General features: G+C 57.7%; 1 protein-coding gene across 2 annotated transcripts; it reads left to right on the plus strand.

Moving 5' to 3' along the window:
• On the plus strand, positions 1–26,792 carry MPZL1 (myelin protein zero like 1). Of its 2 annotated transcripts, XM_056108588.1 has the most exons (6): positions 1–143; positions 17,495–17,664; positions 17,789–18,002; positions 19,278–19,410; positions 21,639–21,741; positions 26,240–26,792. In XM_056108588.1, exons 1-6 carry the CDS (start codon positions 107–109, stop codon positions 26,339–26,341), a joined length of 759 nt encoding a protein of 252 aa, XP_055964563.1. In that variant the 5' UTR covers positions 1–106; the 3' UTR covers positions 26,342–26,792. The 2 variants fall into 2 exon arrangements, with proteins under 2 accessions (XP_055964563.1, XP_055964565.1); XM_056108590.1 differs by lacking the exon at positions 21,639–21,741.
• The last annotated feature ends 630 nt before the right edge of the window (positions 26,793–27,422 follow it).

The following is a 27,422-nucleotide window of genomic DNA, read 5'->3' on the forward strand; positions in this document are numbered from 1 at the left end:
CGGGGCCGCGGCGTGGAGGTGCCACGGGACGGCGGCGACGGTGGCGGCGGGGTCCCCGCGTCGCTGTGAGCGCGGCCGGGGCGGGCGGCGGCTGCAGCGGGGCCCGATGGCAGCCCCGTGGGCGCTGCTGGCCCTGGGCCTGGGTGAGTGGGCGACCGGGGGGCGGGGCGCGCGGCCTGGACCGCGGGGCGCGGGGTGCGGGGTTGGGGCGCCCCCGGGGCTGGGACTCGTGGTCCCGGGGGTGGCAGGGTCTCCACTCGCGACGCCCCCTCTGCTGGCCCCCTCCCGTGGTTTATTATAACGATGATTTCTTTATTTAAGGTGCATTGCCTTTTTTTCCCTTTTTTTTTTTGACTTTGAGAGATTTGATTTGGAAGGAGAGAGACACCCCCTGTCTCCTCCCCCACGCCCCCAGACTCAGTCGCCTGCACCCCAGGGCTCCTGGCACCCCTTCCTTCTGGGTCCGGACCCCCACGCAAGCCCCTGGCTGCCACGCATCCACGTCGCAGACCTTGCACACGGGGCTGGCGGCATGGGCTACGGCGGGACACGGGACATGGGAGAACACGTTTTTTTTGGGGGGGGGGGTTGAGCGAGGAGAGGGGAGGGGATCCACACACCCCGCAACCCCCCAGCCCCAAATTGCATGAGTCACAACACCCGGACAATCTCAGGCTGGCCCTAGCGCCCTGGCGCGCGGTTGCAGGGTGGGCCATCCCGGCCCCGTCCACGGCCGCGCGCGACCCTGCGACCCGCGACCCGAACAGGACTTGGGGTGGGTTCCCCAGAGCGCGCCCAGGCCCCCTCCAAAGCCACGCACGCGCTTCCTTCGTTTCCTTTTGTCCTGCAACGTGTTAGTTTGGATCACCTTTGGGAACCAGAATTTGCAGCCAGGATTTCTTCCGGGGGGCGGGGAAAATCCTGAATTTACATTCAGGGGCCCTGGAACTGGGTGCGGGGAGAAGTATGGGACCAATGATTTCCAAAGCTCCAAGATGCACCCTCCATCTCCCCGCCAACCCCCTGGAGGTTGACAGCTGAAGGGATGTTGGGTGTATAGGAGCACTGTCTTGTCTGTATAAGGGTCTCTGATGAGAGGGGTGGGCGCCTGGCTTGCACGTGGCTGATTGTGGTTCATTCGGGAGCACCTCATCTGGTCCCCTGAGAAGTCCCAGGAGTGATCTCTGAGTGCCCCCTCCCCCCGAAAATAAAAAAGGCAAAGAAAAAGTTTAGCAATGTGGAGTTTTTGGTTGCGGATGGCGGTGATGCTTAGGTTTCAGTGGTCAAGGCAGGAAGTAGCCTAATCAGAAACCTTGTGTGTTTTGGCAGAATTGATTATGCTGGAGATCAGATGTTTTCTTGAGGAGAAATCAGTTGGGGGGATCTCAAGTGAGCGGCATTTGAAAGTAGCAGAACCTCCCCTCCCCCCCCCCCCAAAAAAAAAACACCAAACAAAAATAACCCTCCAACTCCTTTGAGTCAGTGGTGGAGAATTTCAGATTCTGTTTTGAAGATTATCTTCTTGCCGAATCCCTTTTACGCCCAAACCTTGAAACTGAAACATAAAGAATTCCTGTTTGACCAAAAGCCGTCCTGAATCTGATGCTGATATGGGTTCAACTACTTTTCTCTGGGGGTAGAGGTTCCTCCTGGCTCTGCACTCAGGAATCACTCTTTTTTTTTTTTTTGCTTTTTTTTGGGTCACACCCGGCGATGCACAGGGCTGACTCCTGGCTCTGCGCTCAGGAATAACCCCTGGCGGTGCTCAGGGGACCATATGGGATGCTGGGAATTGAACCCGGGTCGGCCGCGTGCAAGGCAAACGCCCTACCTGCTGTGCTATTGCTCCAGCCCACTCAGGAATAACCCCTGGCGGTGCTCGGGGGACCCTATGGGATGCCGGAGATCAAACCTGGGTCGGCTGCGTACCAGGCAAACACCCTCCCTGCTGTTGCTATTGCTCTGGTCCCTAAGCATGTTTCTTTTTTTGGGGGGGGGCTCACACCTGGTGATGCTCAGGGGTTACTCCTGGCTCTGCACTCAGGAATCACTCCTGATGATGCTTGGGGGGGGGGGGGGACCCGATGGGATGCTGGGAATCAAACCGAGATCAGCTGCATGCAAGGCAAATGCCCTCCCCGCTGTGCTATCACTCCGAGAGCCTACTAAGCACGTTTCTTTTTCTTTTTTAATACAAAGTCCAGATGTATTTCAGTTGGATATTATCTTTTGCTCAGATTTTCCTACTACCATTCAAGCCTAATTTTTCAGGGACAAATGCTAGATCATTTGCTTTCCATTGATCACTTTCTGGTTTTTTTTTTTTTTTTGGGGGTCACATCTGGCGATGCACAGGGGTTACTCCTGGCTCTGCACTCAGGAATTACCCCTGGCGGTGCTCAGGGGACTATATGGGATGCTGGGAATAGAACCTGGGTTGGCAGGGGGCAAGGCAAATGCCCTACCCGCTGTGCTATTGCTCCAGCCCCATTGATCACATTTCTTAAGCCCAGACTAAGTACCCTGGCATATTCACAGCTTGATGGGGAACATTCTGGATTGTGTGGTGAGCTCTGGAAGTTGGAGAAAGAGATGGAGGTGGGGGAGATGGTATCTTTCTGCCGGAAGTTCCCTGTGATGGGAAGTTGGGGTGTGGGGGGCGGAGAGAAGCTGGTAGGGGACACTAACTATCACATTCACCTTAATTGTCCCTCAGTCGTTGCTGGTGGAAAAATGGAAACTTTCTGGCAGGGCTGGGGGAAGACCAGGGACCATAGATTTTTTTTTGGGGGTGGGAGGAGGGAGGATTGTCACACCTGGCGATGCTCAGGGCCGACTCCTGGCTCTGCACTCAGGAATTACTCCTGGTGGTGCTCAGGGGACCCTATGGGATGCCGGGGATCGAACCCGGGTTGGCCCGTGCAAGGCAAACACCCTCCCGCGCTCTAGCCCCTGGGACCATAAATTTCTCTGCCCTTAAGACGTGAAGGGTGGGTTAGAGGAATGTGGCTGGAACGGAGAAAACAAACCGAGTGCTCCTGCCCCAGGGAAGAGGGAGGAAGACCAGGTAGAGAATTTGCTCCATTCCCCCCAGAGCCAACCCGCCTGGCTTGGACTTGGGACCCACTGGGTGTGGGTCAGACCAGACCAGGAGGGGTGCTGAAGTTTAGGTGTGGGCATCTGAGAGGTTTTTTTTTCTTTTTGAAAGAGGGAGTGCTCTTTGCAAATAGAGAAATTGGGAGAGGAGGTCTTGGAGGAAATTGAAGTTGGTTTTGGATCCACTGAAATGCCTTTGCATCCAAAGAGAGGTAACCGGGCAGACAGTGGCAAGAAGGTTCTGGAATTGGAGAGAGTTTCTTTGCCTTGCACATGGCCGGGTTCAATCCCAGGCACCCCAGAGGGTCCCCTGAGCACTGCCAGCAGTCACTCCTGAGTGCAGAGCCAGGAGGAACCCCTGGGCATGGCAGGGTGTGGCCCAAAAACAACCAGAAAGAAATGGCTGTGTCCCTGGGGCCAGAAGTACAGTGCAGGGGGTGGGTGGGGCGTTTGCCTTACATGAGGCCAATTGGTCGATCCCTGGCATCCCATATAGTCCCCTAAGTACCATCAGGAGTGATTCCTGAGTGCAGAGCCAAGAGTAAGCCCTGAGCATCGCTGGGTGTGACCCAAAAGCAAAAATGGGAGGGGGAGAGAGAGAGAGAGAGAGAGAGAGAGAGAGAGAGAGAGAGAGAGAGAGAGAGAGAGAGAGAGGGATAGGGAAATGGAGAGAGGGGCGAGAGATAGAAAGAAAGAGAGGGATGGAGGGAGGGAGGAAATGAGGGAGGGAGGGACGGAGGGAGGGAGGGAGGGAGGGAGGTCTGAGGCTTCTTGGGTCAAGCCCTAAAACTGCATTGTGGGATGATTCCAGGGAATAGGGACTCAGGATCCAGAGCCCAGGGCCATAGGGGCGGGCAGAATCAGGAAGTACCCAGAAGGGGCCTCCGATCCTCTGACAAATGGAGATGGTGAGACAGATTCTGAGCTAGGTGGTGATTCATCTCCATTCTAACCCTGACATCTTAGGGAAGAAGACAGAAGTGTGGCCGGGTCCCGTGGCTGTGGTGGGGATTGTCTGTGTAGGCCCTTCTGTGGCCGATCACAAGGAGATTAGCCTACATCGCCAGGAAGTGGCTCAGTGGGAAATTGCAGACCCGGATCCGATCCCTGCAAGTGCAGGCAAGAAAAAGCAGCGGTCAGTGATGGCCACCACCCACTCCTGCCCAGGGGCACCGTGCCTGAGCACCACCATTGTTGTGTCTTTATTATATTCTCTTTTCTTTTTTGGGTCACACCCAGTGATGCTCAGGGGTTCCTCCTGGCTCTGCACTCAGGGATCACTCCTGGCGGTGCTCAGGGGACCCTATGGGATGCTGGGGATCGAACCCGGATCAGCCACATGCAAGGCAGACGCCCTCCCTGCTGTGCTATCACTCAGGCCCCTACCATGTCTTTATTATAATTTCTTGCTATGTCATTTGCTTTTGTTTGGGGCCACACCCGGCAGTGCTCAGGGCTGATTCCTGGCTCTGCACTCAGAAATCACTCCTGGCGGTGCTCAGGGGAACCCTATGGGATGCCGGGGATCGAACCCGGGTCGACCGTGTTGCAAGGCAAACACCCTCCCCGCTGTGCTATCACTCCAGCCCCCTTGATTTTCTCTTGATTGTGGGCACACCTGGCAGTGCTCAGAGGTCTTTTCTGCTGCACTATTTTGTGCTTTTCCTAAGTAAACACGTTGCTTTGAGTGCAGCTCTAGACCCCATTTTTTTTTATTAAATCATGTTTGTTGTAGTAACCAAATGTTTTTATCAATTGACCTTTTCTTTTTCAAGATGCTTGCTGACCAGATTTAGACTTGAGGCACGCCCTTAAATAGTTGAAACGCCCCAAATTTCATCCCCAGTTTCCTCAGCCTTTGTCTTATTAATAAATAAACATAATAAACGCTTGTTATTTATTAGGAAACATGTCTATACTATTACTTTTTTGCAGTGCCGGGGGTTGAACCCTGGGACAGACACATTCAAGGCAAGTAGGTTTCTGTTCTTTTTTTTTTTTCTTTTTTCCCATTTTTGGGTCACACCCGGCGATGCTCAGGGCTGACTCATGGCTCTGAGCCCAGGAATTACTCCTGGTGGGACTTGGGGGACCACATGGGATGCTGGGAATCGAACCCGGGTCGACCGCGTGCAAGGCAAACGCCTTCCCCGCTGTGCTATCGCTCCAGCCCATGACAGGCACCTTTTAAATTTGGTTATTAAAGTTTGTGTCTCGCGATATCCAGGTTGTTTGTGATGTTGGTGGACCCCACGGGTGATGTATGTGAGGCGGGGAGGAGAGAGACGGTCACTTTCTCCCCATCCGCCTCTGCTCCCCGGGACCCAGGATTGCTGGCCTCTTGTCTTGCCTCGCAGAAAGGAATTTCAGGAGTTAGACGGGCAGTGAAGCGAAACATTTTATTTGGAGGTTTTGGAGGGAAGGAGGAAGAGAACGTGGGAGAGAGTGGAGAGGACCGTGCTCAAGAGTAAACCCTGGCTTCTCCGAGGGCGGAGAGAGTCCTACTCACACCCCAGCATCAGACAGGAAAGCATGAAAGTCCCCATCTCAAGATGCGGGTGCCACATGTGCTTGGCCACGTGGGCGCAAGCAGCACATGGGTGGTGGCAGCATCTGCGCCCTTCCTGGGTCCAAGGTGACCTTTATAGGGTTTCTCCAACCTGCCCCCACCTGGGGCTTCGACGTAGGTCAAAGTCTGTTGCTGGGGCTGGAGCAATAGCACAGTGGATAGGGTGTTTGCCTTACACGCGGTCAACCCGGGTTCGATTCCCAGCATCCCATAGGGTCCCCTGACACCGCCAGGGCTGATTTCTGAGTGCAGAGCCAAGAGTAACCCCTATGCATCGCCAGGTATGACCCAAAAATCAAAAAAAAAAAAGTTCCTTGCTAAGGGGGTTGCTTCTCTCTGGGGGAGGGGGTGCGTCCAGCCTCTCCAGAGGGTCTGTTGCTGGCCAGGTGAGGGTCTTATCCGGTCTTAGTTCTTGTTTTCTGCAAGATTGGCTGTTTGCAGCATCAGGGCTACTTCCGGCATCAACTCAGGGTGGACACTGATACACCACCCATGTTCCTGGGCCCCCACCCCTCACCTCTGCCCCCATTGCTTCTCCTCTCTCTCCTCCCCTTCCCCCTCACTCTATGTCTTTCCTTCTCCTCCCTACCTACGAGGCTGCTGAATCAGCTTTAGGGACCCCCCTTAGGGACCAGGCAGACAGCAGGGGGTTGGTCTAGTGGGAGGGACCAGGCGGCACCGACTCAGGAAAATAATAGGTACCCAAGGGCTGATCGCAGTCGGTCTGGCAGGCACGTTGCAGACCACGTGACTGACTCACCTGTTATGAAGATCTGTGGTGATTAAAAATATATATCCCCGCAGCGGGGGTGGGGGAGGGGCAGTAACTAGCCTCGCTTGCGTGCGTTCCACCTGGACCTGATCCCCAGCCTCGCACGAAACCAGAAACAACACCCACCCCCCACCCCCCAGAGCCGCAGACTTCCTAGTTTTCTTTTTGTTTTGCTTGGGCAAAATGGAAACTGAGTCCAAAGAGATGGTGGACCATACGCCACACGCCTGACCTGGGAACTGAGTCCAAGGAGATGGTGCTCAGGGCATCCTGTGGGTTCTGCGCTCAGGGATCACTCCCGGTGGGTTAGGGAGACCCTCTGGGGTGGTCAGGACCTAGCTGGGGTCAGCTCATGCAGGGGCCAACCTCCAACGATGACCTGTCTGTCCCCCTTGCTCTCTGCTGTGACTGATGCAGAACCAAACACACTGTGGCGACCCACCCTCTGCCAACTATTGTTTTGGTCTTGCACCTGGGCAGAGAGAACTTCATTTTAGCCAAACTAACATCTCCTGAAAAGTGTCAGATGCTGGGGGGTGGGGGGTGTTCAGTTTCCGGCTAACTCTCCCTCCTCTAACCCTTCAGTTTCCTTTCTAGAATTTGCCAAGGGCTTGACATTAGCAGCGTTCTGGAGTCCAGGAGAAAGTCCTAGAGTTTGGGCTGCCCTCAGCGAGCGGGGAGGCCAGCTGCTTTGGGGGTCACTTGTTCAGGCTCAGATGAGAGGGTATCATCGTCCTGGGGACCTCGATGTCTTTGCCCTTCAAACCTTGTATTTGTTCACTGTGGTTTGGAATGCGGGAGGCTGCAGGATTCTGAATGCTCCCAGGGTCTCACTGGGTCTCTAGCCCACGTTGCTTTCACTGATCAATGTTTCAGTTCCTTCCCTGGCCCCTTTCGCTTTCCTTGGAGGCTGCAGTTTCTTGAGAAGCAGTGAGGTGATACTTTGTAAAGCCTCCCTGCTTGTACATTGTATTCAGTTTTAATTGGGTTTGGAAACAAAAGCCGGATGTCTTTCCTGAGCCCACTGTTTATGTTCATACCCGCCTCCTTTCTTAGAGTCTCCTGCTGTTGAAAGCCACCTCTCTAGGGTCTGAGCGACTGTCCTTGCATTGTGACTGACGCTGCTGGTCACTGGCCGCTGGCCGCTGGTGGTACGGCTAGAAAGTGGGTGTGGGTTGTGGGCTCAACTTGGCACAGCTCTGCCCGGTTCCTCTCTTAGCCCACGTGCCCACTCTCTGCTCAAACTGCACTTCCTGCCATGGTCTTGTAATCAGGGATTTTTTTTTTTCTTTTGGTGGGCGCCACTCTTGGCTCTGCTCGGGGCTGACTCCCAGCTCTGTGCTCAGAGATCACTCCTGGTGGGATCCGGGGACCCTATGGGGGTCTCGGCCCTCTTCGCTGTACTGTAATCTCGGGTCGTGTGTGTGTGTGTGTGTGTGTGTGTCTGTCTGTCTGTCTGTGTAGGGGTCTTCCTAGTGATGCAGGGGACTGCAGGGCTGTATCTCAGGGGGTCAGGGATAGAATCGGGACCCTGGGCATACCAGGCATGTGGCGTGTGGTCCAGCCTTTGCCACCATCTCCTTGGACTCAGTTCCCATGCTAGGTGTGTGGTGTGTGGTCCAGCCTTTGCCAACATCTCCTTGGACTCAGTTCCCATGTACTGCAATTCCTCTGGGCCCAAGCCATGCTCGGGGGCTATTCTGAGCTCAGTGCCTGGGGGGCTAACAGAATGCTACCCCCCAACCCCTACCCCGACCCCCAGCATGCATTCTGGCCCTCCCAAAACAGTGTTTTATCTTGGCTTTTGCTCCTTAAAGCTAGTGGTCTGCAACCTTGCCCTGATTTTTGTTTTGTTTGGGGGGGCCACACCTGGTTTACTCTTGATTCTACACTCAGGGATCACTCCTATATAAGGTGTTGGGGATCGAACCTGGGCCAGCCACATGCAAGGCAAGCGCCCTCCCCGCTTTCCTATGGCTCTCGTCCCTCTTGGCATCTTTCAGATTTCTTCCTTGACTTCCTTCTTTCTTTTTTTTTGGGGGGGTCACCCAAGTGATGCACAGGGATGACTCCTGGCTCTGTACTGAGGAATTACACCTGGCAGTGCTCAGGGGACCCTCTGGGATGCCGGGGATCGAACCCAGGTCAGCCGTGTGTGAGGCCAACGCCCTCCCCGCGATGCTATCGCTCCAGCCCCCTCCTGTAATTCCTCTTGAAGAGAACAACAGCGGTCCTGTCCTGTACAGCCTGTGTCCCCCAATTGTCACAGACCTGGGGAGAAACCCAAGTATCAGCCTAGGGTCTCACTCCTACAGGGGGCCAATGTGGTCATGGTACTCGGGGGTAAACACACGTGCTGGCGTCCAAAACCAGTGTAGCCTAGCACAGGGCCACTAGCGCCGTCCAGGGATGCTCCCGGCCCAAGCTTGACCTTCCGTGACAGAGCTGGTGGCGGCCACTGAAAGCCAAGGCACCCTGGAACAGGGGCCGCTGGAAATGCCCTTAGCTCCTCTCTCCCTCTTCCCCCCTCTCTCTCCCTCTCTCTCTCTGTCTCTCCCTCCCACCCCCAATTTTTTTTGCCACACCCAGCGGTGCTCAGGAAATCACTCCTGGTGGTGCTCACTCAGGGGACTCAGGAGACCATATGGGATGCCGAGGATTGAACCTGGGTTGGCCGCATGCAAGGCAAAAGCCCTCCCGCTATAATATCTGTCCAGTCTCTCTCTCTCTCTCTCTCTCTCTCTCTCTCTCTCTCTCTCTCTCTCTGTGTCTCTCTCTCAGGGTTGGGGGCCAGACCCTTGGTGCTTAGAAGCTACTCATGACTCTGTACTCAGGGAACTTCTTGGGGGGCAGAACGGAACTGGGGTGCACCCAGCACCCCGCAGATCTCGGCTTCTCGGCTTTTCCCATTGTCCAGCCTCTCCTCCCCCCCTCATCTGAAGAGTGTGACTGACCTTTGGGACTTGGCCTGGCATGGCCAGACGTGGAAGTGGCTTCCTTCACAGCTTCCCCTGGACATGCCTAGTGCTGAATGCCCTTTGCTCGGTCCCCCTTGTTTCCGTGGCTCAGTCCCGGGCCTCGGTTCTTCTCTGCTGTTTGCTTTGTTTTTTATTTATTTATTTATTTTTTCTTTTTGGGTCCCACCCGGTGATGCTCGGGGGTTAGTCCTGTCTCCGCACTCAGGGATCACGCCTGGCAGTGCTCGAGGGACCCTATGGGATGCTGGGGATCAAACCCAGGTCGGCCACGTGCTAGGAAAATGCCCTCCCTGCTGTGCTATCGCTCCAGCCCCCTCCTGTAATTCCTCTTGAAGAGAACAACAACAGTCCTGTCCTATACAGTCTGTGTCCCCCGATTGTCATAGACCCGGGGAGAAACTCCAGCATCAGCGTAGGGTCTTACTCCTACAGGGGCAGATGTGGTCGTGGTACTCGGGGGTAAACACACCCGCTGGCATCCCAAACCAGCGTAGCTTAGCACAGGGCTGCCAGCGCCGTCCTGGGATGCTCCCGGCCCAAGCTTGACCTTCCCAAGCTGGTGGCGACCACTGAAAACCAAGGCACCCTGGCACAGGGGCCGCTGGAAATGCCCTTAGCTCCCCTTCTAGGGATGGAGCGTGGGTTCTTTCATCACCAAGTCCCACTCACTGTCTCTCTGTCTCTGTCTCTCTCCTTCCCTCCCTCTCTCTCTCTCCCTTCATCTTTTTCTCCCTCTCTCTCCCTCTCTCTCTATCTCTCCCTCCCTCTGTCTCCCTCTCCCTCTCTCCGTCTCTCTTCCTCTCTCTTTCTCCCTCTCTCTCCTTCTCTGTCTCTCTCCCTCTTTCTCCCTCTCTTCTTTTTCTCTCCCACCCCCCCAGTTTTTTTTTTTTTGTTGTTGTCACACCCAGCGGTGCTCAGGAATCACTCCTGATAGTGCTCAGGGGACCGTATGTGATGCCGAGGATTGAACCTGGATTGGCCACATGCAAGGCAAAAGCCTTCCCGCTATAATATCTGTCCAGTCTCTCTCTCTCTCTCTCTCTCTCTCTCTCTCTCGCTCAGGTTTTGGGGCCAGACCCTTGGTGCTCAGTGCTCAGGAGCTACTCATGACTCTGTGTTCAGGGAACTGCTTGGGGGGCAGAACGGAACTGGGGTGCACCGCAACCAGCCAGCGTGCCTCTCCCCCCCATCCCCTCCCGCTCTGTCTCCCTGCTGGGGCCCCAGCACCCCGCAGATCTCGGCTTCTTGGCTTTCTCCATTGCCCAGCCTCTCCTGCCCCCGATCGGAAGAGCATGACCAGCCTTTGGGACTCAGCCTGGCCTGGCCTGACGCAGAAGTGGCTTCCTTCACAGCTTCCCCTGGACGTGCTTAGCGCTGAGTGCTCTTTGCTCGGTCCCCCTTGTTTCCGTGGCTCAGTCCTGGGCCTCAGTTCTTCTCTGCTCTTTGCTTTCTTTCTTTCTTTCTTTCTTTCTTTCTTTCTTTCTTTCTTTGCTTTTTTTGGGTCCCACCCGGCGATGTTCAGGGGTTCCTCCTGGCTCTGCAACTCAGGAATCACTCCTGGTGGTGCTCGGGGGATACTGAGAATCGAACCCAAGTTGGCCACATGCAAGAAAAACGCCCTCTCCACTGTGTTATTGCTCCAGCCCCCCCCCCAATGAGTGTTTTAAGGGGGTCTCCCAGGGCACTGGGGGCTCTAGCTGGGCCCCATCACTTGGGGTGCAGTTCATGGCCTTCTGAGGTTGGTTTCGGTTGGTTGGTTGGTTTTGCTTTTGGGTCCCACCTGGCGATGCTCAGGGGTTCCTTCTGGCTCTGCACTCAGGAATCAGTCCTGGGGGTGCTCGGGAGGCCCTATGGGATGCTGGGAATCGAACCCAGGTCGACCCCGTGCCAGGCAAACGCCTTCTCTGCTGTGCTCTTGCTCTGTTTGCTTTGAATCCTGGTGCGGGGTCTTGTGGCCTGTCGGGCGGGGGGGGGGGGGGGGGGGGGGCTGAGGGGGAGGGGGAGGGGGTGGCCAGAGATGGCATTCCTGATAAGAGTGGCAGGAATGCTGGATGGGGGCGGAGGGAGATGGGCAGAGGGATAAGCTGCCCGGAGGGGGACCGGGGCCAGCCCGGAAGGACCAGGGGGAGGGTAGGTAAGGGGTCGGCAAAGAAAGAGGATGTGAATGATTCAGGAGCTAGACCCCAGCCAGGCCGGGGTGTGACTGCAGGGAGGGCGAGGGCATTTGCCTTGCATGCGGCCGACCCTGGGATCAAGCTCCAGCTGTTTTGGGTCCCACCCAGCGATGCGCAGGGCTGACTCCCGGCTCTGCACTCAGGCCTCACGCCCCTGGTGGTGCTGGGGGTAGGGGGGACATGGGATGCCGGGTCTCGAACCCGGGTCGGCTGCATGCAGGGCCACCAACGCCCTCCCTGCTGGACTCTCCGCCCTGGCCCCTCCTTGAGGAGCCCCAGGTGGGATACCTGGCACCTCCCTCCAGGGAAATGACCTCATCCTTCCGCCACGGGTGGATCTGTCCGGACTCATCACACCAGAGTGCCAGTGCCATACCTGGTCTGCTTCACGTTGGTCGGTTGGGGTGGGGAACGTCGTTTTGAAACATTATTTCGAAACATCTCGACTCCGGGTGGACAGGGCCCGGGGCTAAGGCATTGACTGGCCTGCGCTGGTCCATCCCCAGCACCCCATAGGGGCACCCCCAGCAGTGCAGGCCCCTGAGCACTTGGCTGGGTGTGTCTTTGAAACAAACAAACATTAACAGTGACACGTCTGGGCAAGTAGGCGAGTCCCTTTGTCGGCAGTTCTAGCCCTCCGGAGCCTCTGGGGAAACGCGGGGGATGGGGGAGGGGCGGTCCAGTCTGCTCGGGTCCAGCCTGGCCATGCCCGGGGTGGTCAGGGAGCCATGTGGCAGGAGGCTGAGATCAGCACTGGGGTCAGTGGGTAATTGTGGGAGCTCCTGTGTTGGCCTCTGCACTGTGGGTCCATTACAGAGGCTGGGAGGGGTGGATGGGGGAGGCGGGAAAGGGAGAGAGAAAGAGGGAGGGAGGATGGGAGGGAGGGAGGGAGAGAGAGAGAGATGGAGAGAGGAGGGAGAGAGAGAAGGAGAGAGAAGGAAGGAGAGAGATGGAAGGAGAGAGAGAGAGAGAAAGAGGGAGGGAGGGAGAGAGAGAGAAAGAGAGAGGGAGGGAGGGAGGGAGGGAGGGCAGGAGCAGACGGACCTAGCAGGCCTGGACAGATGCCTCCAGGATGGGAGGAGGCGAGTGACCAGTGCGGTGACTGGCGCGATTCAGGAGCCCGGGCAGCATCTCTGGCCCGACAGAAAGAGCTTTGTGGGCGCCGGAAGGGTTCGGGAGCAGCCGGGGCCAGGCTCGGGGCAAGCGCGTGGTGCTGGGGCTCCCAGGCCCTGAGGTGGGCATCTCTCTGGGTTCTCTCCTCTGAAGGGGAGGAGGAGGGGGCAGGTCGAGGTCCAACAGCCAGGGAGCTTATGCGGCTGACCCGGGTTCGATCCCCAGCATCCCGTATGACCACCCCTCGCCCCAGCATTGCCAGGGGTGGCCCCAGATAGAATAAAGTAAAGGGCGAGGGGCTGGGGTGATAGCACAGCGGGGAGGGTGTTTGCCTTGCACACGGACGACCCGGGTTTGAATCCCAGCATCCCATAGGGTCCCCCTGAGCACCGCCAGGAGAGATTTCTGAGTGCAGAGCCAGGAGTCAGCCCTGAGCATCACCAGCTGTGTCCCAAAAAGCAAAAAAAAAAAGTAAAGGGCAAGAGGAACTGAGTGTCCCCGTCGAAAGCGTTCAGGGTGGTCTTGGTCATTTTTGCAAACGCTATTGGTGTTGGCCAGCTAGAAGGCATTGGTTGAAAGAGAAAGTGGGGCCGGACCTATAGCTCAGCGGGGAGGGCGTTGGCCTTGCATGCGGCTGACCCGGGTTCGATCCCAGGCATCCCATGGGGTCCCCCGAGCACCACCAGGAGTGATTCCTGACGCAGAGCTGGGAGTCAGCCCTGAGCACCGCCGGGGGTGACCCCCAAACCAGAGTGCAGGAATCACGTCTGATCGTGGGGGAAAGCGGGATGCGGGGACATCACTTGGGACTAGGGGGGATTTGTCCCCCATGGGAGCCCCACAGCTGAGGGGGTGGGACACTTCATCTGGGGCCTCCTGCTGGGAGGGCGGGCCTGGGATTATTTATTTGGGGCTGCAGGTGAGTGTGGAACCAGGGATCAGCTCAGGACGTGACTCGAGTGAAAGTGGAAGTGGTGTAGACCAGGAGGATGTGGTGTAGACGGGCGGGGCGGGGCACGAAAGGGACTCAGAAGAAGGACCTGCGCCTGAATCTTGGGCTGGAGGGCGGGGGGGCCGCTGGTCCCTGGCACGAGGGAGCCTGAAGGCCCGCTCTGGGGGGCATCTGTATGTGCGCGGGCATGTGTGTGTGTGTGTGAGCACGTGTGCAAATGTGTATTGTGTGCATGTGTGTGCATGTATTTGCATGCCATGCACGCTTGTGTTAGGTATATGTATAGGTGTGCACGTGGGTACATGCCATGTGCATGTATGTGCATGCATTTGTAGGGGTGTGTGTGTGTGTGTGTGTGTGTGTGTGTGTGTGTGTGTGTGAGCGCACGCATGCATACCGGGGTCTTTGGCATTAGGCGCTATCTACCACTTGGGGGTCCCAAGCTCACCGGGAGAGTGAACAAACACAGCCTGCGTCTCACCGTGTAATCATCACAGACTTGGTACTGTGAATCTTGTTTGCAGAAATGGGGCCAGAGCCATAGTACACCGGGGAGGGCGTTTGCCTTGCACACAGCCAACCCGGGTTCGATCCCCGGCATCCCAGACGGTCCCCGGAGCCCGCCAGGAGTCAGCCCTGAGCACTGCTGGGTGTGGCCCCCAAACAAGCAAGAATCTTTTTTTTTTTTTGCAGAATAAATGGGTTATGAATGGAGTCTTTCTCTTTGTCCTAAACTTGTACCAGTTGGGGCCGGAGCGATAGCACAGCAGGGTGGGCTTTTGCCTTGCACGCGGCTGTCCCGAGTTCAATCCCCAGCATCCCATAGGGTCCCCCGAGCACCACCAGGAGTGGTTCCTGAGTGCAGAGCCAGGAGTGACCCCTGAGCATGCTGGTGTGACCCAAAAGGCAAAATAAATAAATAAATAAATAAATAAAAACACACTTGTAGCAGCATGCCGGGTTGTAACGATTAGGTGGGGGTGAAGATTCTGCGCCGACATCTGCTCTCAGACTGGGAGAGGAGGATCTTAAACCTTCCAGCCCAACATTGGTTACTGTTTGGGGGCCCAGGGACGTGCTCGGGACACTCTCTGTGCTGGGAATTGCTCTGGCGGTGACAGGGGACCCTGCGTGGCGTCTGGCACCAAACCCGAGTCAGCTCCATGCCGGGCGAGCATCCTCCCTGCCATGCGATGGCTCCGGCCCTGGGTGGGGAGCTTATTCTGCCAAGGATATGTACAACGACACCCTCTTGCCAGTACAACTCAGGCAGGTAGACTGTAGCCACCTGGACACACCTTTCCTGTCTCCTCAAGCGCCAGGGCCAGACTCCCCACCCCATGCTTTTTGTTTGTTTAAGGGCCACCCAGCAGTGCTCAGGGCTGACTCCTGGCTCTGTGCTCAGGGGACCCTATGGGATGCCGGGGAACTGCATCCAGGTCGGCCGTGCGCAAGACAAGTGCCCTCCCTGCTGTCCTCTGTTGCTTGGGCCTCTGCTTTCTTTGGCGGCCTCCTGCCCGCGGTGGGCTTACCGCATTCCCACCGGGAGACCCCGAGAAGGAGGGGACGGGGCCACCTGCCTCGCCATTGCGAGGCCCCGAGTTTGATTTTTTTGGGGGGGTCACACCTGGCAACACATAGGGGTTACATACACCTGGCTCTGCACTCAGGCATCACCCTTGGCGGTGCTCAGGGGACCCTATGGGATGCCGGGAATCGAACCCGGGCCGGCCACGTGCCAGGCCAACGCCCTCCCCGCCGCTGTGCTATCGCTCCAGCCCCCAGCGAGGCCCCGAGTTTGATCCCTCATCCTGCCCGACAGTGAAGGAAGAGAGGAAACAGGCCAGGAATGCTCTGGAACAGCAAAGAGGGCACAGGAATCAAGAGGATGTTGGCACAGCCCAAGGTGGGGACCAGGGATGCCCCGGCTCCCGGGCGTGACGATGGTCCAGGCCAGCGCTGGTGGTGCCCGCCTGGCCCCGCCTCAGGTCCTCCCTCCGGGGCGATCTCCAGCGCCTCCTCTCCGGCCCACCGTGGCGAGGGACGTCCTTTTTGTTTGCTTCTGTTGAAAGGAGGGCTTGTTTCTGAGGTTTGGACTGCAAAGAATCACCCGTTGTTCCCTAGAATAATAATCCACCCTCTCGGCGATTATTATATAGAAAAGGGCCGGGCCTACAGCTGTGTGGCATCAGCGTGTGTAAGAAGGGGAGTCTAAAGTGCTCATTGTGTTCGGAGACCAAACATTTGGACGCTGGGGGAGGGGGGTCACTCGGAGGGGAAGGGTCCCATTCCGGGGGCGGGGAGGCGCCCCCAGAGTCACACAGATAAGCCTCAGGAGGGAAGAAAAATCCCAGCTCTGCCGCTGAGTGACAACACCCCTTGCTTATTCCACGTTCTGGGGCTGATGAGAACACGGGGTGTGTGTGTGTGTGTGTGTGTGTGTGTGTGTGTTATATTTGCTGCCAACTGGTGCTTGATTTATTTATTTATTTATTTATTTGCTTTTTTGGTTATACCCGGTGATGTTCAGGGGTTCCTCCTGGCTCTGCACTCAGGGATCACTCCTGGCGGTGCTCAGGGGACCCTATGGGAAGCCGGGGATCGAACCCAGGTTGGCCATGTGCAAGGCAAACACGTACCCCGCTGTACTATCACTCAGGTCTCCAAATAAGTTTCTTTCTGACCTTTATTTAGCCCCTAAAATAGTTTCTCTTCTTCTTCACACTGTCACTGTCACTGTCCTCCCATTGTTCATTGATTTTCTCAAGAGGGCCCAGTAACGTCTCCATTGTGAGACTTGGTTGTTACTGTGTCTGGCATATTGAATACGTCACGGAGAGCTTGCCAGGCTCTACCGTGCGGGCAAGATACTCTCCGTAGCTTGCCAGGCTCTCTGAGTGGGACGGAGGAATCGAACTCGGGTCGGCCATGTTGGCTACTTGCAAGGCAAACGCCGTACCTGCTGTGCTATCGCTCCAGCCCTCTCTTCTTCTTTAAAAAAAAAAAAGAAAAGAAAAGAAATGTGGCGAGATTCTCATGTCACTTCTGCAGAATGATTTTATTTGAGCAAGATCTTCAATCTTATTAATTGAAACACCATTTCTGGCGGTGCTCAGGGACCATATGGGATGCTGGGAATCAAACCCGGGTTGGCTGCGTGCAAAGCAAATGCCTTACCCGCTGTACTATCACTCCAGCCCCTTTCCCCTCATAATAAATGGTTTTTATTATTTTTTTTAATTTTTTAAAAAAAATTTTGGTTTTTTGGTCACACCTGGAGATGCACAGGGGTTCCTCCTGGCTCTGCACTCAGGACTTACTCCTGGCGGTGCTCAGGGGACCCTATGGGATGCCAGGGATCGAACCCGGGTTGGCCGTGTGCAAGGCCAACGCCCTCCCTGCTGTGCTATCACTCCGGCCCCACATACAACTATTTCCTATCCCTTCCCTAAGGCACCTTTTCTTTTTTCTTTTTTGGGTCATACCTCGTGATGCTCAGGGGTTTCTCCTAGCTCTGCACTCAGGAATCACTCCTGGCGGTGCTCAGGGGACCATATGGGATGCTGGGAATCGAACCCGGGTTGGCCGCATGCAAGGCAAGTGCCCTGCACACCGTAGCCGCCTCTCTGGCCCCCCAATAACAGCCAGGCTGGCACGAACTGCCACACAGTTCTGGCCACTGGCAAGTCCCACTGTGGACTGGGACATTCTGCGGGGGAACGGGCAATTGGGCTGCCGGCGGCCGGATGTCATGCACCCGTCTCGCTTGTGGGGTAACGTCAACATCGCGGGGGCCTGGCACTCACCCGGCCTCCTCCTCCTCCTCCTTCCCCTCTGCAGTGACCACCACTGGTGTCGCGGCCCTGGAAGTCTACACGCCCAAGGAAATCTTTGTGGCCAACGGGACGCAGGGGAAGCTACCGTGCAAGTTCAAGTCCGTGAATATGACGGGCACCTTGACCTCGGTCACCTGGAGCTTCCAGCCGGAGGGGACATTCTCCAGTGTGTCGGTAGGGACACCTGACTGACCCGGGGAACTTCCCTCCCCGCCCTTCCGTCAAGTTCCCCCTGGGTGGCCTTCGTCGAGTCGCTCGTCGCTCACTGGTCCCCTCCACCCCCCTTTCCTCTGCGCAGTTTTTCCACTACTCTCAAGGACAAGTTTATGTCGGGAACTACGCGCCCTTTAAGGACCGAATCAGCTGGGCCGGAGACTTGGACAAGAAGGACGCGTCCATCAGCATCGAGAACATACAGTTCATGCATAACGGTACCTACATCTGCGACGTCAAGAACCCCCCCGACATAGTGGCACAGCCCGGACACATCCGGCTACATGTGGTGGAGAAAGGTGCGGCCCCTCCCCCCCCCGCCCCCCCCCCCCCCCCCCCGCCTCCGACCCCCTCTGAGCCCTGGGCATCCCTGTCAGAGACCAGGCAGGGCACTTCCCTGGGTGGAGACCCACACATCCCCACTGGAGCAGCCTCTGTCCCCGTCCTTCAGCATTGATCAGAAGTGAGATTAGGGGCCAGAGAGATGGTTCAGTGGTTAGCGCACCTGCCTTGCAAGTGACCAGCCAGGATTTTATGATTTTTTTTTTTTTTTTTGGTTTGGGGGCCACACCCAACACTCAGGGCTGACTCCCGGCTCTGCACTCAGGAATAAATCCGGGTGGTGCTCAGGGGACCCTATGGGGTGCCAGGGATTGAACTGGGTTGGTCACATGTGAGGTAAACACCCTCCCCGCTGTGCTGTCACTCCAGACTCCAATTTGGGTTTAATCCTCCACCCTATGTGGTCCCCCCACCCAGCTCCACCAGGAGTGACCCCTGAATGGAGAGCCAGGAGTAAGGACTGATCACTGGCCCCCAGTCCGAACGAGAAATGAGAGCAGTCATGAGAGCTTGGCCGGGTGGGAGTGGGAGTTACGTTTGCTACTTTTTCGATTTTTGTCTGGGAGGGAAGTTTTCCCCTGTTAAAACCCAGAAGCAGTGGAGGCCGAGATAGAGTCCAGGGGGAGGCCCCGCACGCACCCCAGAAATGACTCCTGAGCACAGAGCTGGGAGTCAACCTTGAGCCCCGCCAGGTGTGGCCCAAAAAATCCCCAACAAAAAACAAACCGATCGCAGGGTCGGAGCGATAGTACAGCGGGGAGGGCATTTGCCTGGCACGTAGCCAACCCAGGTTCGATCCCCGGCATCACATAGGTCCCCCAAGCACCGCCAGGAGTGATTCCTGAGTGCAGAGCCACGAGTAACCCCTAGCATCGCTGGGTGTGGCCCCCCAAAAAAGAAAAAATAAAAAACGACGGCAACAAGAAACAGCTCTCGGTCCCCTCTGAGAAGCCACAGGGAGCACCCAGGCAGGCGGGAGGCCCCGTTGGCTTGCAGGCGGCCAACCCGGGTTCGATCCCGGCATCCCATCGGGTCCCCTCCAGACCCACCAGGACTCAGCCCTGAACACAGCCAGGTGTAGCCCCCCTCCAAAAAAAAAAAAAAGAAAAGAAAAGAAAAGAAAAACGAAAGCACACGTGGGGTCTGGCTCCCTCCAGACAGTTTGCCGGGGGTTCCGGGGTCCCGTTGCGGCCGAGCCCTGACGCCCACCCCACCTGTCCCCCTCCCTGCAGAGAACCTGCCCGTGTTCCCCGTCTGGGTGGTGGTGGGCATCGTGTCGGCCGTGGTGCTGGGCCTCACGCTGCTCGCCGCCCTCGTGCTGCTGGTACTGCATCGGAAGGGAAGTTTCAAGCGCGACTACACCGGGTAAGGCGCGGTTGGGGCACGCGGGTGGGGCGGGAGGACGGGCAGGTGCCCGCCGGGCGCGCAGGGGCGCGCGCGCATGCGCTCAGGACTGCCGCCTGCAGGATGCTCCCAGGGGCATCCCGTGGTCCAGCAGCATCACCCGAGGCTCCTTCCTCCCCCTTAGGGAAACGCCCATCTGGTCGCCAGCAGAGTCGGGCTGCAAAGCCCCCCGACACCCCCACGGTGGGCTTCTCTCTCTCTGGGGCACTTGCATCGCTTGGCGTCTTCTCCAGCCCGCCTGGGTGGGGGAGGGGGGCTCGGCTTGGAACCCAGCTCTGCAGCCTCTCTCTTTGCAGGGGGTGGGCTGGATGCTTCTCTGAGAGGTCGGGGGTCCGACCAGCCCAGAAGCTCCCCGCTGGGCGCCCTAGGAAGGGGTGCGGGCCGGATTCATGTGGCCAGGCGCAGGGGGACCCCCCCCCCCCCCCGCAAAGGCAACCACCGTCCGGGCACTGCATGTCCTGTCCCCCTGGCTGGTGAGGTGGGACCCCCCCCCCAAAGGCAACCGCTGTCCGGGCACTGCATGTCCTGCCCCCCTGGCTGGTGAGGTGGGACCCTCTCCTCGCCCCTCCTCTCCCCGGCTCTGCGGCCCTATTTCGAGGTAGTGGGGGGCGTGCAGGGGACAGTTGTTGCTGTGTCTAATGACTTGAGTGTCGTGCTCGGTTGCTACCTGCTTGGAACCTGGTCAGCGGGGTCCGCCGTAGGGAGTACCCCAACTTAAGCTGCTGCCAAGATGCCTAGTGGTGGTGGTGATGTTGGGGGTCATGCACCCACCCGGTCGGAAGTGCGTGCCTGGGGGCCTTGGGGGGGGTGTCCTGCATGGCCTGGTGGGTTTTGTTGCTCTTCTCACTTTTGTTTGTTGTTTTGTCCTGTTTTGTTATTTTTTCTCTCTTCCCCCCCTGCCTCCCTTGGCTGGGTATGCGCGAATCAGAGCCCGTTTCTCTTCTGCTTCTTAAGAACTGCTGGCGCGGCCGACCGGGGGACTTTTAGCAGGGCCGGGGGTCCCCGCTGGGCCCCTAGACTCATGGTAACTAATTTCTGCCCCCCTCCCCCCCCCACTGTGGCTGATAATGTCCCCCTCTGTGTCCTCGGTCCTTCCTCCCCTCTCCACACTAATCAGCTTGACTTCACGCTAATGCGCTATTTGGGGAGGGGGGGGGGTTGACATCCACAGATTTGCCCTAGTTTGTGCGACAAACGGGGTACGCCCCGCCACCCTGGAAAACGGGGGTGCGGGGATGGGTGACATGCGTGTGTGTGTGTGTGTCTCTTTTCCATACCTGGATTGTGTGCCTGAGAGTACTCAGCCCAGGGGCGGGAGAGACAGTACGGGGTGGGGGGGTCGCCTGCCTGGCACAAGGTTCCATCCCCAGCACTGCATCTAGTCCCCCCCGCCGCGCCCCGCCGGGAGTGATCCCTGAGCACCGCCGAGTGTGGCTCCAAAGCAGTCAGCGGGCACATGACCTAGTCGGGGGACCCTATGGGGTGCCGGGGATCGAACAGGGGTCGGCCAGGCCCATGGCTAGGGCCCAAGATGGAGCTGCCGAGTAAACACTCTGCTAGGCCCCCCCGCAAAGCATCACCTGGGCGAGGGGAGCTTTCTCCATCCTTCTCCATCTCTGAGTGGGGTCCCACCCGGCGATGCTCAGGGCTGACTTCCTGCCTCTGCGTGCGCTCAGGTATCAGGGCTCACTCCTGAAGGGAGACCCTATGGGATGCCGGGGATCCAACCCAGGTCAGCCGCGTGCAAAGCCAGCGCCCTCCCCGCTGTCCTGTCGCTCCGGCCCGTGACTCCCCCAGAAGTCTCTGTCCCCAGGCCGGCCGATGGATGGGGGAACGGGCGGGGCGTGAGGAGGGAAGTGGGTACTGGGTACCGCAGGGTTTCGCCCCTCCCCCGCTGACTCCAGCATCCCCAGCCTGCCTCCCCCTCAAGGGTCTGTCTCCTGGCCCCCAGTCACCCCCCCCGACCCTCGCAGTTGTGTTGACCTCAGAGAGACCCAAGTCAGAGATAAGCAAAGGTCTCCGGGTCCCTGAGACCGTCTCCCCGCCCCACCCCTCCGTCCCCGTGAGCAGCGTGTCTGGTCTGCGTCCATCTCCTGCATCCCTCACGAGTCCTCGCCCGCCCATGTCATCTGTTTCTTTTAATTTGTTGTTCTTTTCGCCTTCTGTTCTCCCGCCCCCCATCCCATCAGCTGCAGCACCTCTGAGGGTCTCTCGCCAGTTAAACAGGCCCCGAGGAAGTCCCCCTCGGACACGGAGGGGCTGGTAAAGAGCCTGCCCGCCGCATCCCACCAGGTAACCACGGCCCTGCCCGGGCCTTCCCCGGCACCTGCGGCTCTCCTGGGTACAGCCGAAGCATCCTGAGCTGCGAGACAGAGAGAAGGACGGAGGGAGGAAGAGATGGGGGGAGAGAGAGAGAGAGAGAGAGAGAGAGAGAGAGAGAGAGAGGAGGGAGAGAGGGAGGGAGAGAGATATGGAGAGAGATGGAGAGAGACAGATGGAAAGAGATGGAGAGAGACAGTGAGGGAGAGAGAGAGATGGAGAGACAGAGAAAGTGGAAGAGGGAGAGATGGGGAGAGACAGAGAGAGAGGGAGAGAGATGGAGAAAGAGACAGAGGTAGAGAGGAATGGAGAGAGGAGAGAGATATGGAGAGATGGAGGGAGACAGAGAGAGATGGAGAAAGAGAGATGAGAGAGAAGGAGGAGGGGGAGAGAGGGTGGGAGGGAGGGAGAGAGATATGGAGAGAGAAGGAAAGAGTGAGAGAGATAGAGATGGAGAGAGGAAGAGAGCGAGACAGATATGGAGAAATGGAGAGAGATGGAGAGAGACAGCGAGGGAGAGAGAGATGGAGAGACAGAGAAAGTGAAAGAGGGAGAGAGAGATGGAGAGAGGGGGAGAGAGATGGAGAAACAGAAAGAGAAAGAGGGAGAGATGGAGAGAGACAGAGAAAGAGAGAGATGGAAAAAGAGAGAAGGAGAGAGAAATGGAGAGATGGACGGAGACAGAGAGACAGGAGAGAGAGAGGGAGAGAGAGAGAGAGGGAGAGAGAGAGATGAAACCAGCATCATGGAAGTAGGCCTCGGCGAATCTCCTCCCAAACCAGGGAAAACACATCTGGGAAAGGCACATCTGCCCCCAAGGTGTTTGGTGCTCGGTGAACCCCACACGGGCTGGGCAAGTTGATGGCGCTGAAAACCAACTGGTCCTTGCAAGGGTCTGGGCCCCTTGGGGGAGGGCGGCGCTCAGGGGCACTGGGCCGAGTTGCTTGATTTCGGGCAGTTCCGGGCACTTTCGTACCAAGATTCAGCAGTCTGTGCTCGGGCCTTCTGGAACCTTCTGAGGGACTGAGATGACGTTCTGTGGTGGGTGTCTCTGTCCTTGGGGCCGTGGGGGGTTCTGTGTGCTGAGGAAAGGGGAGTGTCTGTGTCACTGAGCCACATAGCCACAGATGGCGAGTGTGGGACTGGGCTGGCGGCCAGAACTGGCCTCTCCACAGCGAACCGCGCCCTGGCCTCGGTCTTCCTTGCTGCCTCTTTCTGTCTGTCAGTCTGTCTGTGTCTTGGGTGACGACGGTGTGCGAACGGGAATGTTAGGGGTGGGGAGGGGTGGGGAGTCCCCATTCTTGACACGGAAGAACAAGTTGGTTTTGTTGCTTTGGGACCACACCCGGCGGTGCTCAGGCTGACTCCTGGCTCTGTGCTCAGGGATCCCTCCTTGGTGAGTTTCTGGAGGTGCCGGGGGTCGAACCCGGGTCAGTTCTGTGCAAGGCAAGTGCCTTATCCTGAAGGACTGTCACTCCGGCCCCGACAGGGAGCTCATCTTTGTCTTATTTTTCTCTTTGCTTGCTTTGTCCACTTGTGTGAAGTGGTCTGGGGACTGTCCGCTGTCCATCTAAGATCTTCCCCTCGTGCTGGAACCTTCCAGCCTTGCGTCCAGGGCAGCCTGGGTCTCCCTCCTCTCGTTCCCACTTAGCTCTTGGCTCACCAAGTATTTCTTACCTTTTCACTTTAGTCTGGGGGTACTACATCCACCTGGGACTTCAAGTTTTGTTCTTTTATTTCATTCTTTTTTTTTTTTATGAGGGTCACGCCTGGCTGTGCTCAGGGCTGACTCCTGGCTCTGCACTCAGGAACTTTGGGTTATCAGGAATCAAATCTGGGTCACTCAGGCCCTATGGGTTATCGGGGATCGAACCTGGGTCACTCAGGCCCTATGGGTTATCGGGGATCGAACCTGGGTCACTCAGGGACCCTATGGGTTATTGGTGATTGAACCCGGGTCACTCAGGGACCCTATGGGTTATTGGGGATCGAACCTGGGTCACTCAGGGACCCTAGGGGTTATTGGGGATCGAACCTGGGTCACTCAGGGACCCTATGGGTTATCGGGGATCGAACCCGGGTCACTCAGAGGTACCATGGGTTATTGAAATTGAACCTGGGTCACTCAGGGACCCTTTGGGTTATTGGGGATCAAACCCAGGTCACTCAGGGACCCTATGGGTTATCGGGGATCGAACCTGGGTCAACTGCATGCAAAGCAAGTCCCTTCCCCTCATCCCCCCGGATGTTGACTGTGGATGCCCGGGGCAGGAATGCTGGCACCTCTGTAGGTCCCTGTAGGATGGAGAGACCACCAAGTTGTTCCTCTCCAAATCCCCAGAGTGTGGGGGATGTCGGGGAGATTTTCCTGCTCCATCTCGCGGTCCCGAAGCTCCTTCCAGGGGGGTTGCTGTGCCCCTGCGTGTCCTGTGCTTCCGGCACAGGTCCTGCCTTAGGGATCTCCCCGCGCTTAATCCCACGTTACCTGCCCTCCCCCCAGCCCCAGGTCTAATCTGAGGATTCCAGCCCTTTCATTTTCTTCTTTGGCTGCCAAACTCTGCTCCCGCCCGGGGCAGGGGGGTCATCTTGCCCATTGCTCTACATCCCCCTTGGGCTGAGTCATGGCAACGGAATTTTGGCTTCCAGCTCTGCGGATGTACCTGGGGGACTTCCCCGTCCACAGCTGTGTCCCTTCGGTTTCCTCGCAGCTGAATTCAGGGAGACTTTTTTTGGTTTATGAGGCCACACTGGCAGTGCTCGGGGACCCTATGGGATGCGGGGATTGAACCCGGGTCGGCCGCTTACAAGGCAAACGCCCTCCCTGCTGTGCTATGGCTCCAGCCCCATCGGGGTCTGACTCCAGGTCCACGTTCACGTGGGGAGGGCCAATCAGGCGTTTTGTTTGGATTTTTTGGTTTTTGGGTCCCACCCGGCGCTACTCAGAGCTGACTCCCGGCTCTGCACTCAGGGATCACTCCTGGAGGTGCTCGGGGGACCCTAGGGGATGCCGGGGATCGAACCCGGGTCGGCCGCGTGCCAGGCAAACGCCTTTCCGAGTTTTGGAAGGGTTGGCCCGTGCCATCTCTGTGCTGAAAATGCCAGTGGATATTAGATTTCTATTTCCCTGTGTTCTGTCTAGGTTCTTGCGAGACTTCTGCTTCGGAGCCGGGCCTCTTCGGCTGTGGCTTGAGCTTCTGAGTGGGGCGATTCTGGGAAGGGCACGTTTGTCATTTGGGGCGCTGGCTCTGTCCTAGCGTTCTCCCCTCATGCTCTGACCCCTATGCTAGGGAGCCCGCCCTTGCCTTGCTCTCATGCTGGGGGCCCCCAAGATCTCTCGCCTTCCCTCTATTATTATTTCTAGAGAAATGCTTTTATTACCCTTAATACGGGGTGCCTGTTGGGAATCGACCCCGGGTCTGCCTTCTCTGGTGTACTGTCGGCCCCTCAAATTCATTTGTATGTTTTGTTCGTTGGGGGTTACACCCAGCAGTGCTCAGGGGTTACTCCTGGCTCTGAGCTTGGGGATCATTTCTGGCAAGCGCTAGGGACCATACGGGGGGGGGGGCGCCAGGGATGGAACTAGGTGGGCCCTGGGCAAGACAAACACCCTCCCTGCTGTCCTGCGTCTTGGACCCCGTCTCTCTTCCTGCTGGGGCCGGAGGTCACTGCCACAGGACTTTTGGTTGCCACCCTACAGATGTGCCTCTTGGGGGGGTTTCTGTTACTTTTTTTTTTTTTTTTTTTTTGCTTTTTGGGTCACACCCGGCGATGCTCAGGGGTTCCTCCTGGCTCTGCACTCAGGAATCACTCCTGGCGGTGCTCCGGGGACCCTATGGGATGCTGGGAATCGAACCCGGGTCGGCCGCGTGCAAGGAAAATGCCCTCCCTGCTGTGCTATCCAGACCCCCTCTGCTACTATTTTTTAACTCTTTGGTTTTGGGTTTGGGAGGGCCACACCCGGCAGTGCCCAGGGTCTACTCCTGGCCCTGTGCTCGGGCTGGAACCCAGGTCGGCCACAAGCCAGGCACACATCTTCCTGCTGTACCCAACTATTGCTCCAACCCTGGCTTTTCTTTCGGTCTTGACATTGGGGGGGGGGGGGGAAGAAAATTCTCTGATTTGCACCTTCTGGGAAGCAGCGTCTCAGTCTGTTGCGACCAGACGGGACCCGGAGAATTGTGCTCGGGGCCATGCGTGGAAGCGCATCCCAGACACTGTGTCAGGCCCGAGTGTTCCTGCAGGTCCCGGGGAGGCAGCGTCCCCCCATCGCCGGCAAGGCAAAGCCCCAGGAAGCCTGTGACCCAGAGGAAGTTGCGGGCAGGGCCCCGGAAGGGATGGAAACTTCCAGACTCTGGGCAGAAGGTCACAAACCGGGCGTGCCCCGCGCCTGTGAAAGGCTTCTGGAGCACGTGGCCGAGAGGGGCCCCCCTGAGCCTGGCCTCCGCCCTCTGACTCTCTCCTTCTCCCCCAGGGCCCAGTCATTTACGCGCAGCTAGAACACTCGGGTGGTCACTGCAGCGACAAGATCAACAAGTCCGAGTCGGTGGTGTACGCAGATATCCGGAAAAACTGAGGGGGTGCCCTGGACCCCGACACCCCAAGACGCAGATCCTGACCGGGCTGGCACGGGGGCCCGGGGCCCGGTGGGGTGCCCTGAGCAGGCCCTGATCGCACCCTCTAGGAACAGCACCATGTGCCCCAGCCTGGGGCCCCTTGCAAAGTGTCGGGGGTCCCCTCCACCCACCCGGCCCCATGGCCCCGGAAACCCCCTCCTGGGCTGGGGGTTCTGTCCCAGGAAGCCCCTGCACCGCGTGGGAGCCCCCCTGCTGGGAAATCATTTTTTTTTTATTATCGTGGTTTTAAAAATGCCCCCTCTCACCACCCCCTCCCCCCAACTCCCTGGAGTGGCTAAGGGGTAGATGGGGGGTTCCCACCCCAACCCCTCCTCTCAAAGCCCAGGAATTGGGGGTTTTTATTGCAAATGGCAAACTTGGTGCTAATTATTAAATCTGTCGTACGCAGCGCCTCCCTGATTTCTGGGTGATTCTGTTTGTTTCTATGTTTTTTGGGGGGGGGGTCACACCCAGCGATGCTCAGGGGTTCCTCCTGGCTCTGCACTCAGGAATTATTCCTGGCGGTGCTCGGGGGACCCAGTGGGATGTTGGGAATCGAACCTGAGTCGGCAGCGTGCAAGAGAAATGCCCTCCCCACTGTGCTATCGCTCCAGCCCCGGGTGATTCTGTTTGAAGAGGGTTTGCCCCTCCGCCCCCCGTATTGGAAGGACAGGCTCTGGGGGTCTGGGGTGGCAGAGAATGTGGGGGGGCATGTCCCTCCCCGCCGGAAGTGACCAGGCGCTTCTGAGGGCCCCCGGGGTGTTGACCCCAGAAGGCTGACTGCCCCACCAGCAGCGGTTGGGAACCCAAGGCCGTCCCCCCGAACTTCCCTGCCAGGGGAGAAGTGCCCGTCCCCAGCACCCCTGGGTGTGGCCCCCCAAGAGAAAAACGGATCCCCCAAACTGTGTCGGTGTACCCCAACCCCCGTGTATCCTGCAAGCACAAAGGCGATTTCTTCTGTAACGTCACATCACATTGAGTAGGAAATGTAAAACAAAAAACTTTTTTTCCAGAAACGAATCCTTGATTTCATCAAATCAA

The sequence above is a fragment of the Sorex fumeus genome, unplaced genomic scaffold (assembly GCF_029834395.1).
Source record: "Sorex fumeus unplaced genomic scaffold, SorFum_2.1 ptg000226l, whole genome shotgun sequence".
Taxonomy (NCBI): domain Eukaryota; kingdom Metazoa; phylum Chordata; class Mammalia; order Eulipotyphla; family Soricidae; genus Sorex; species Sorex fumeus.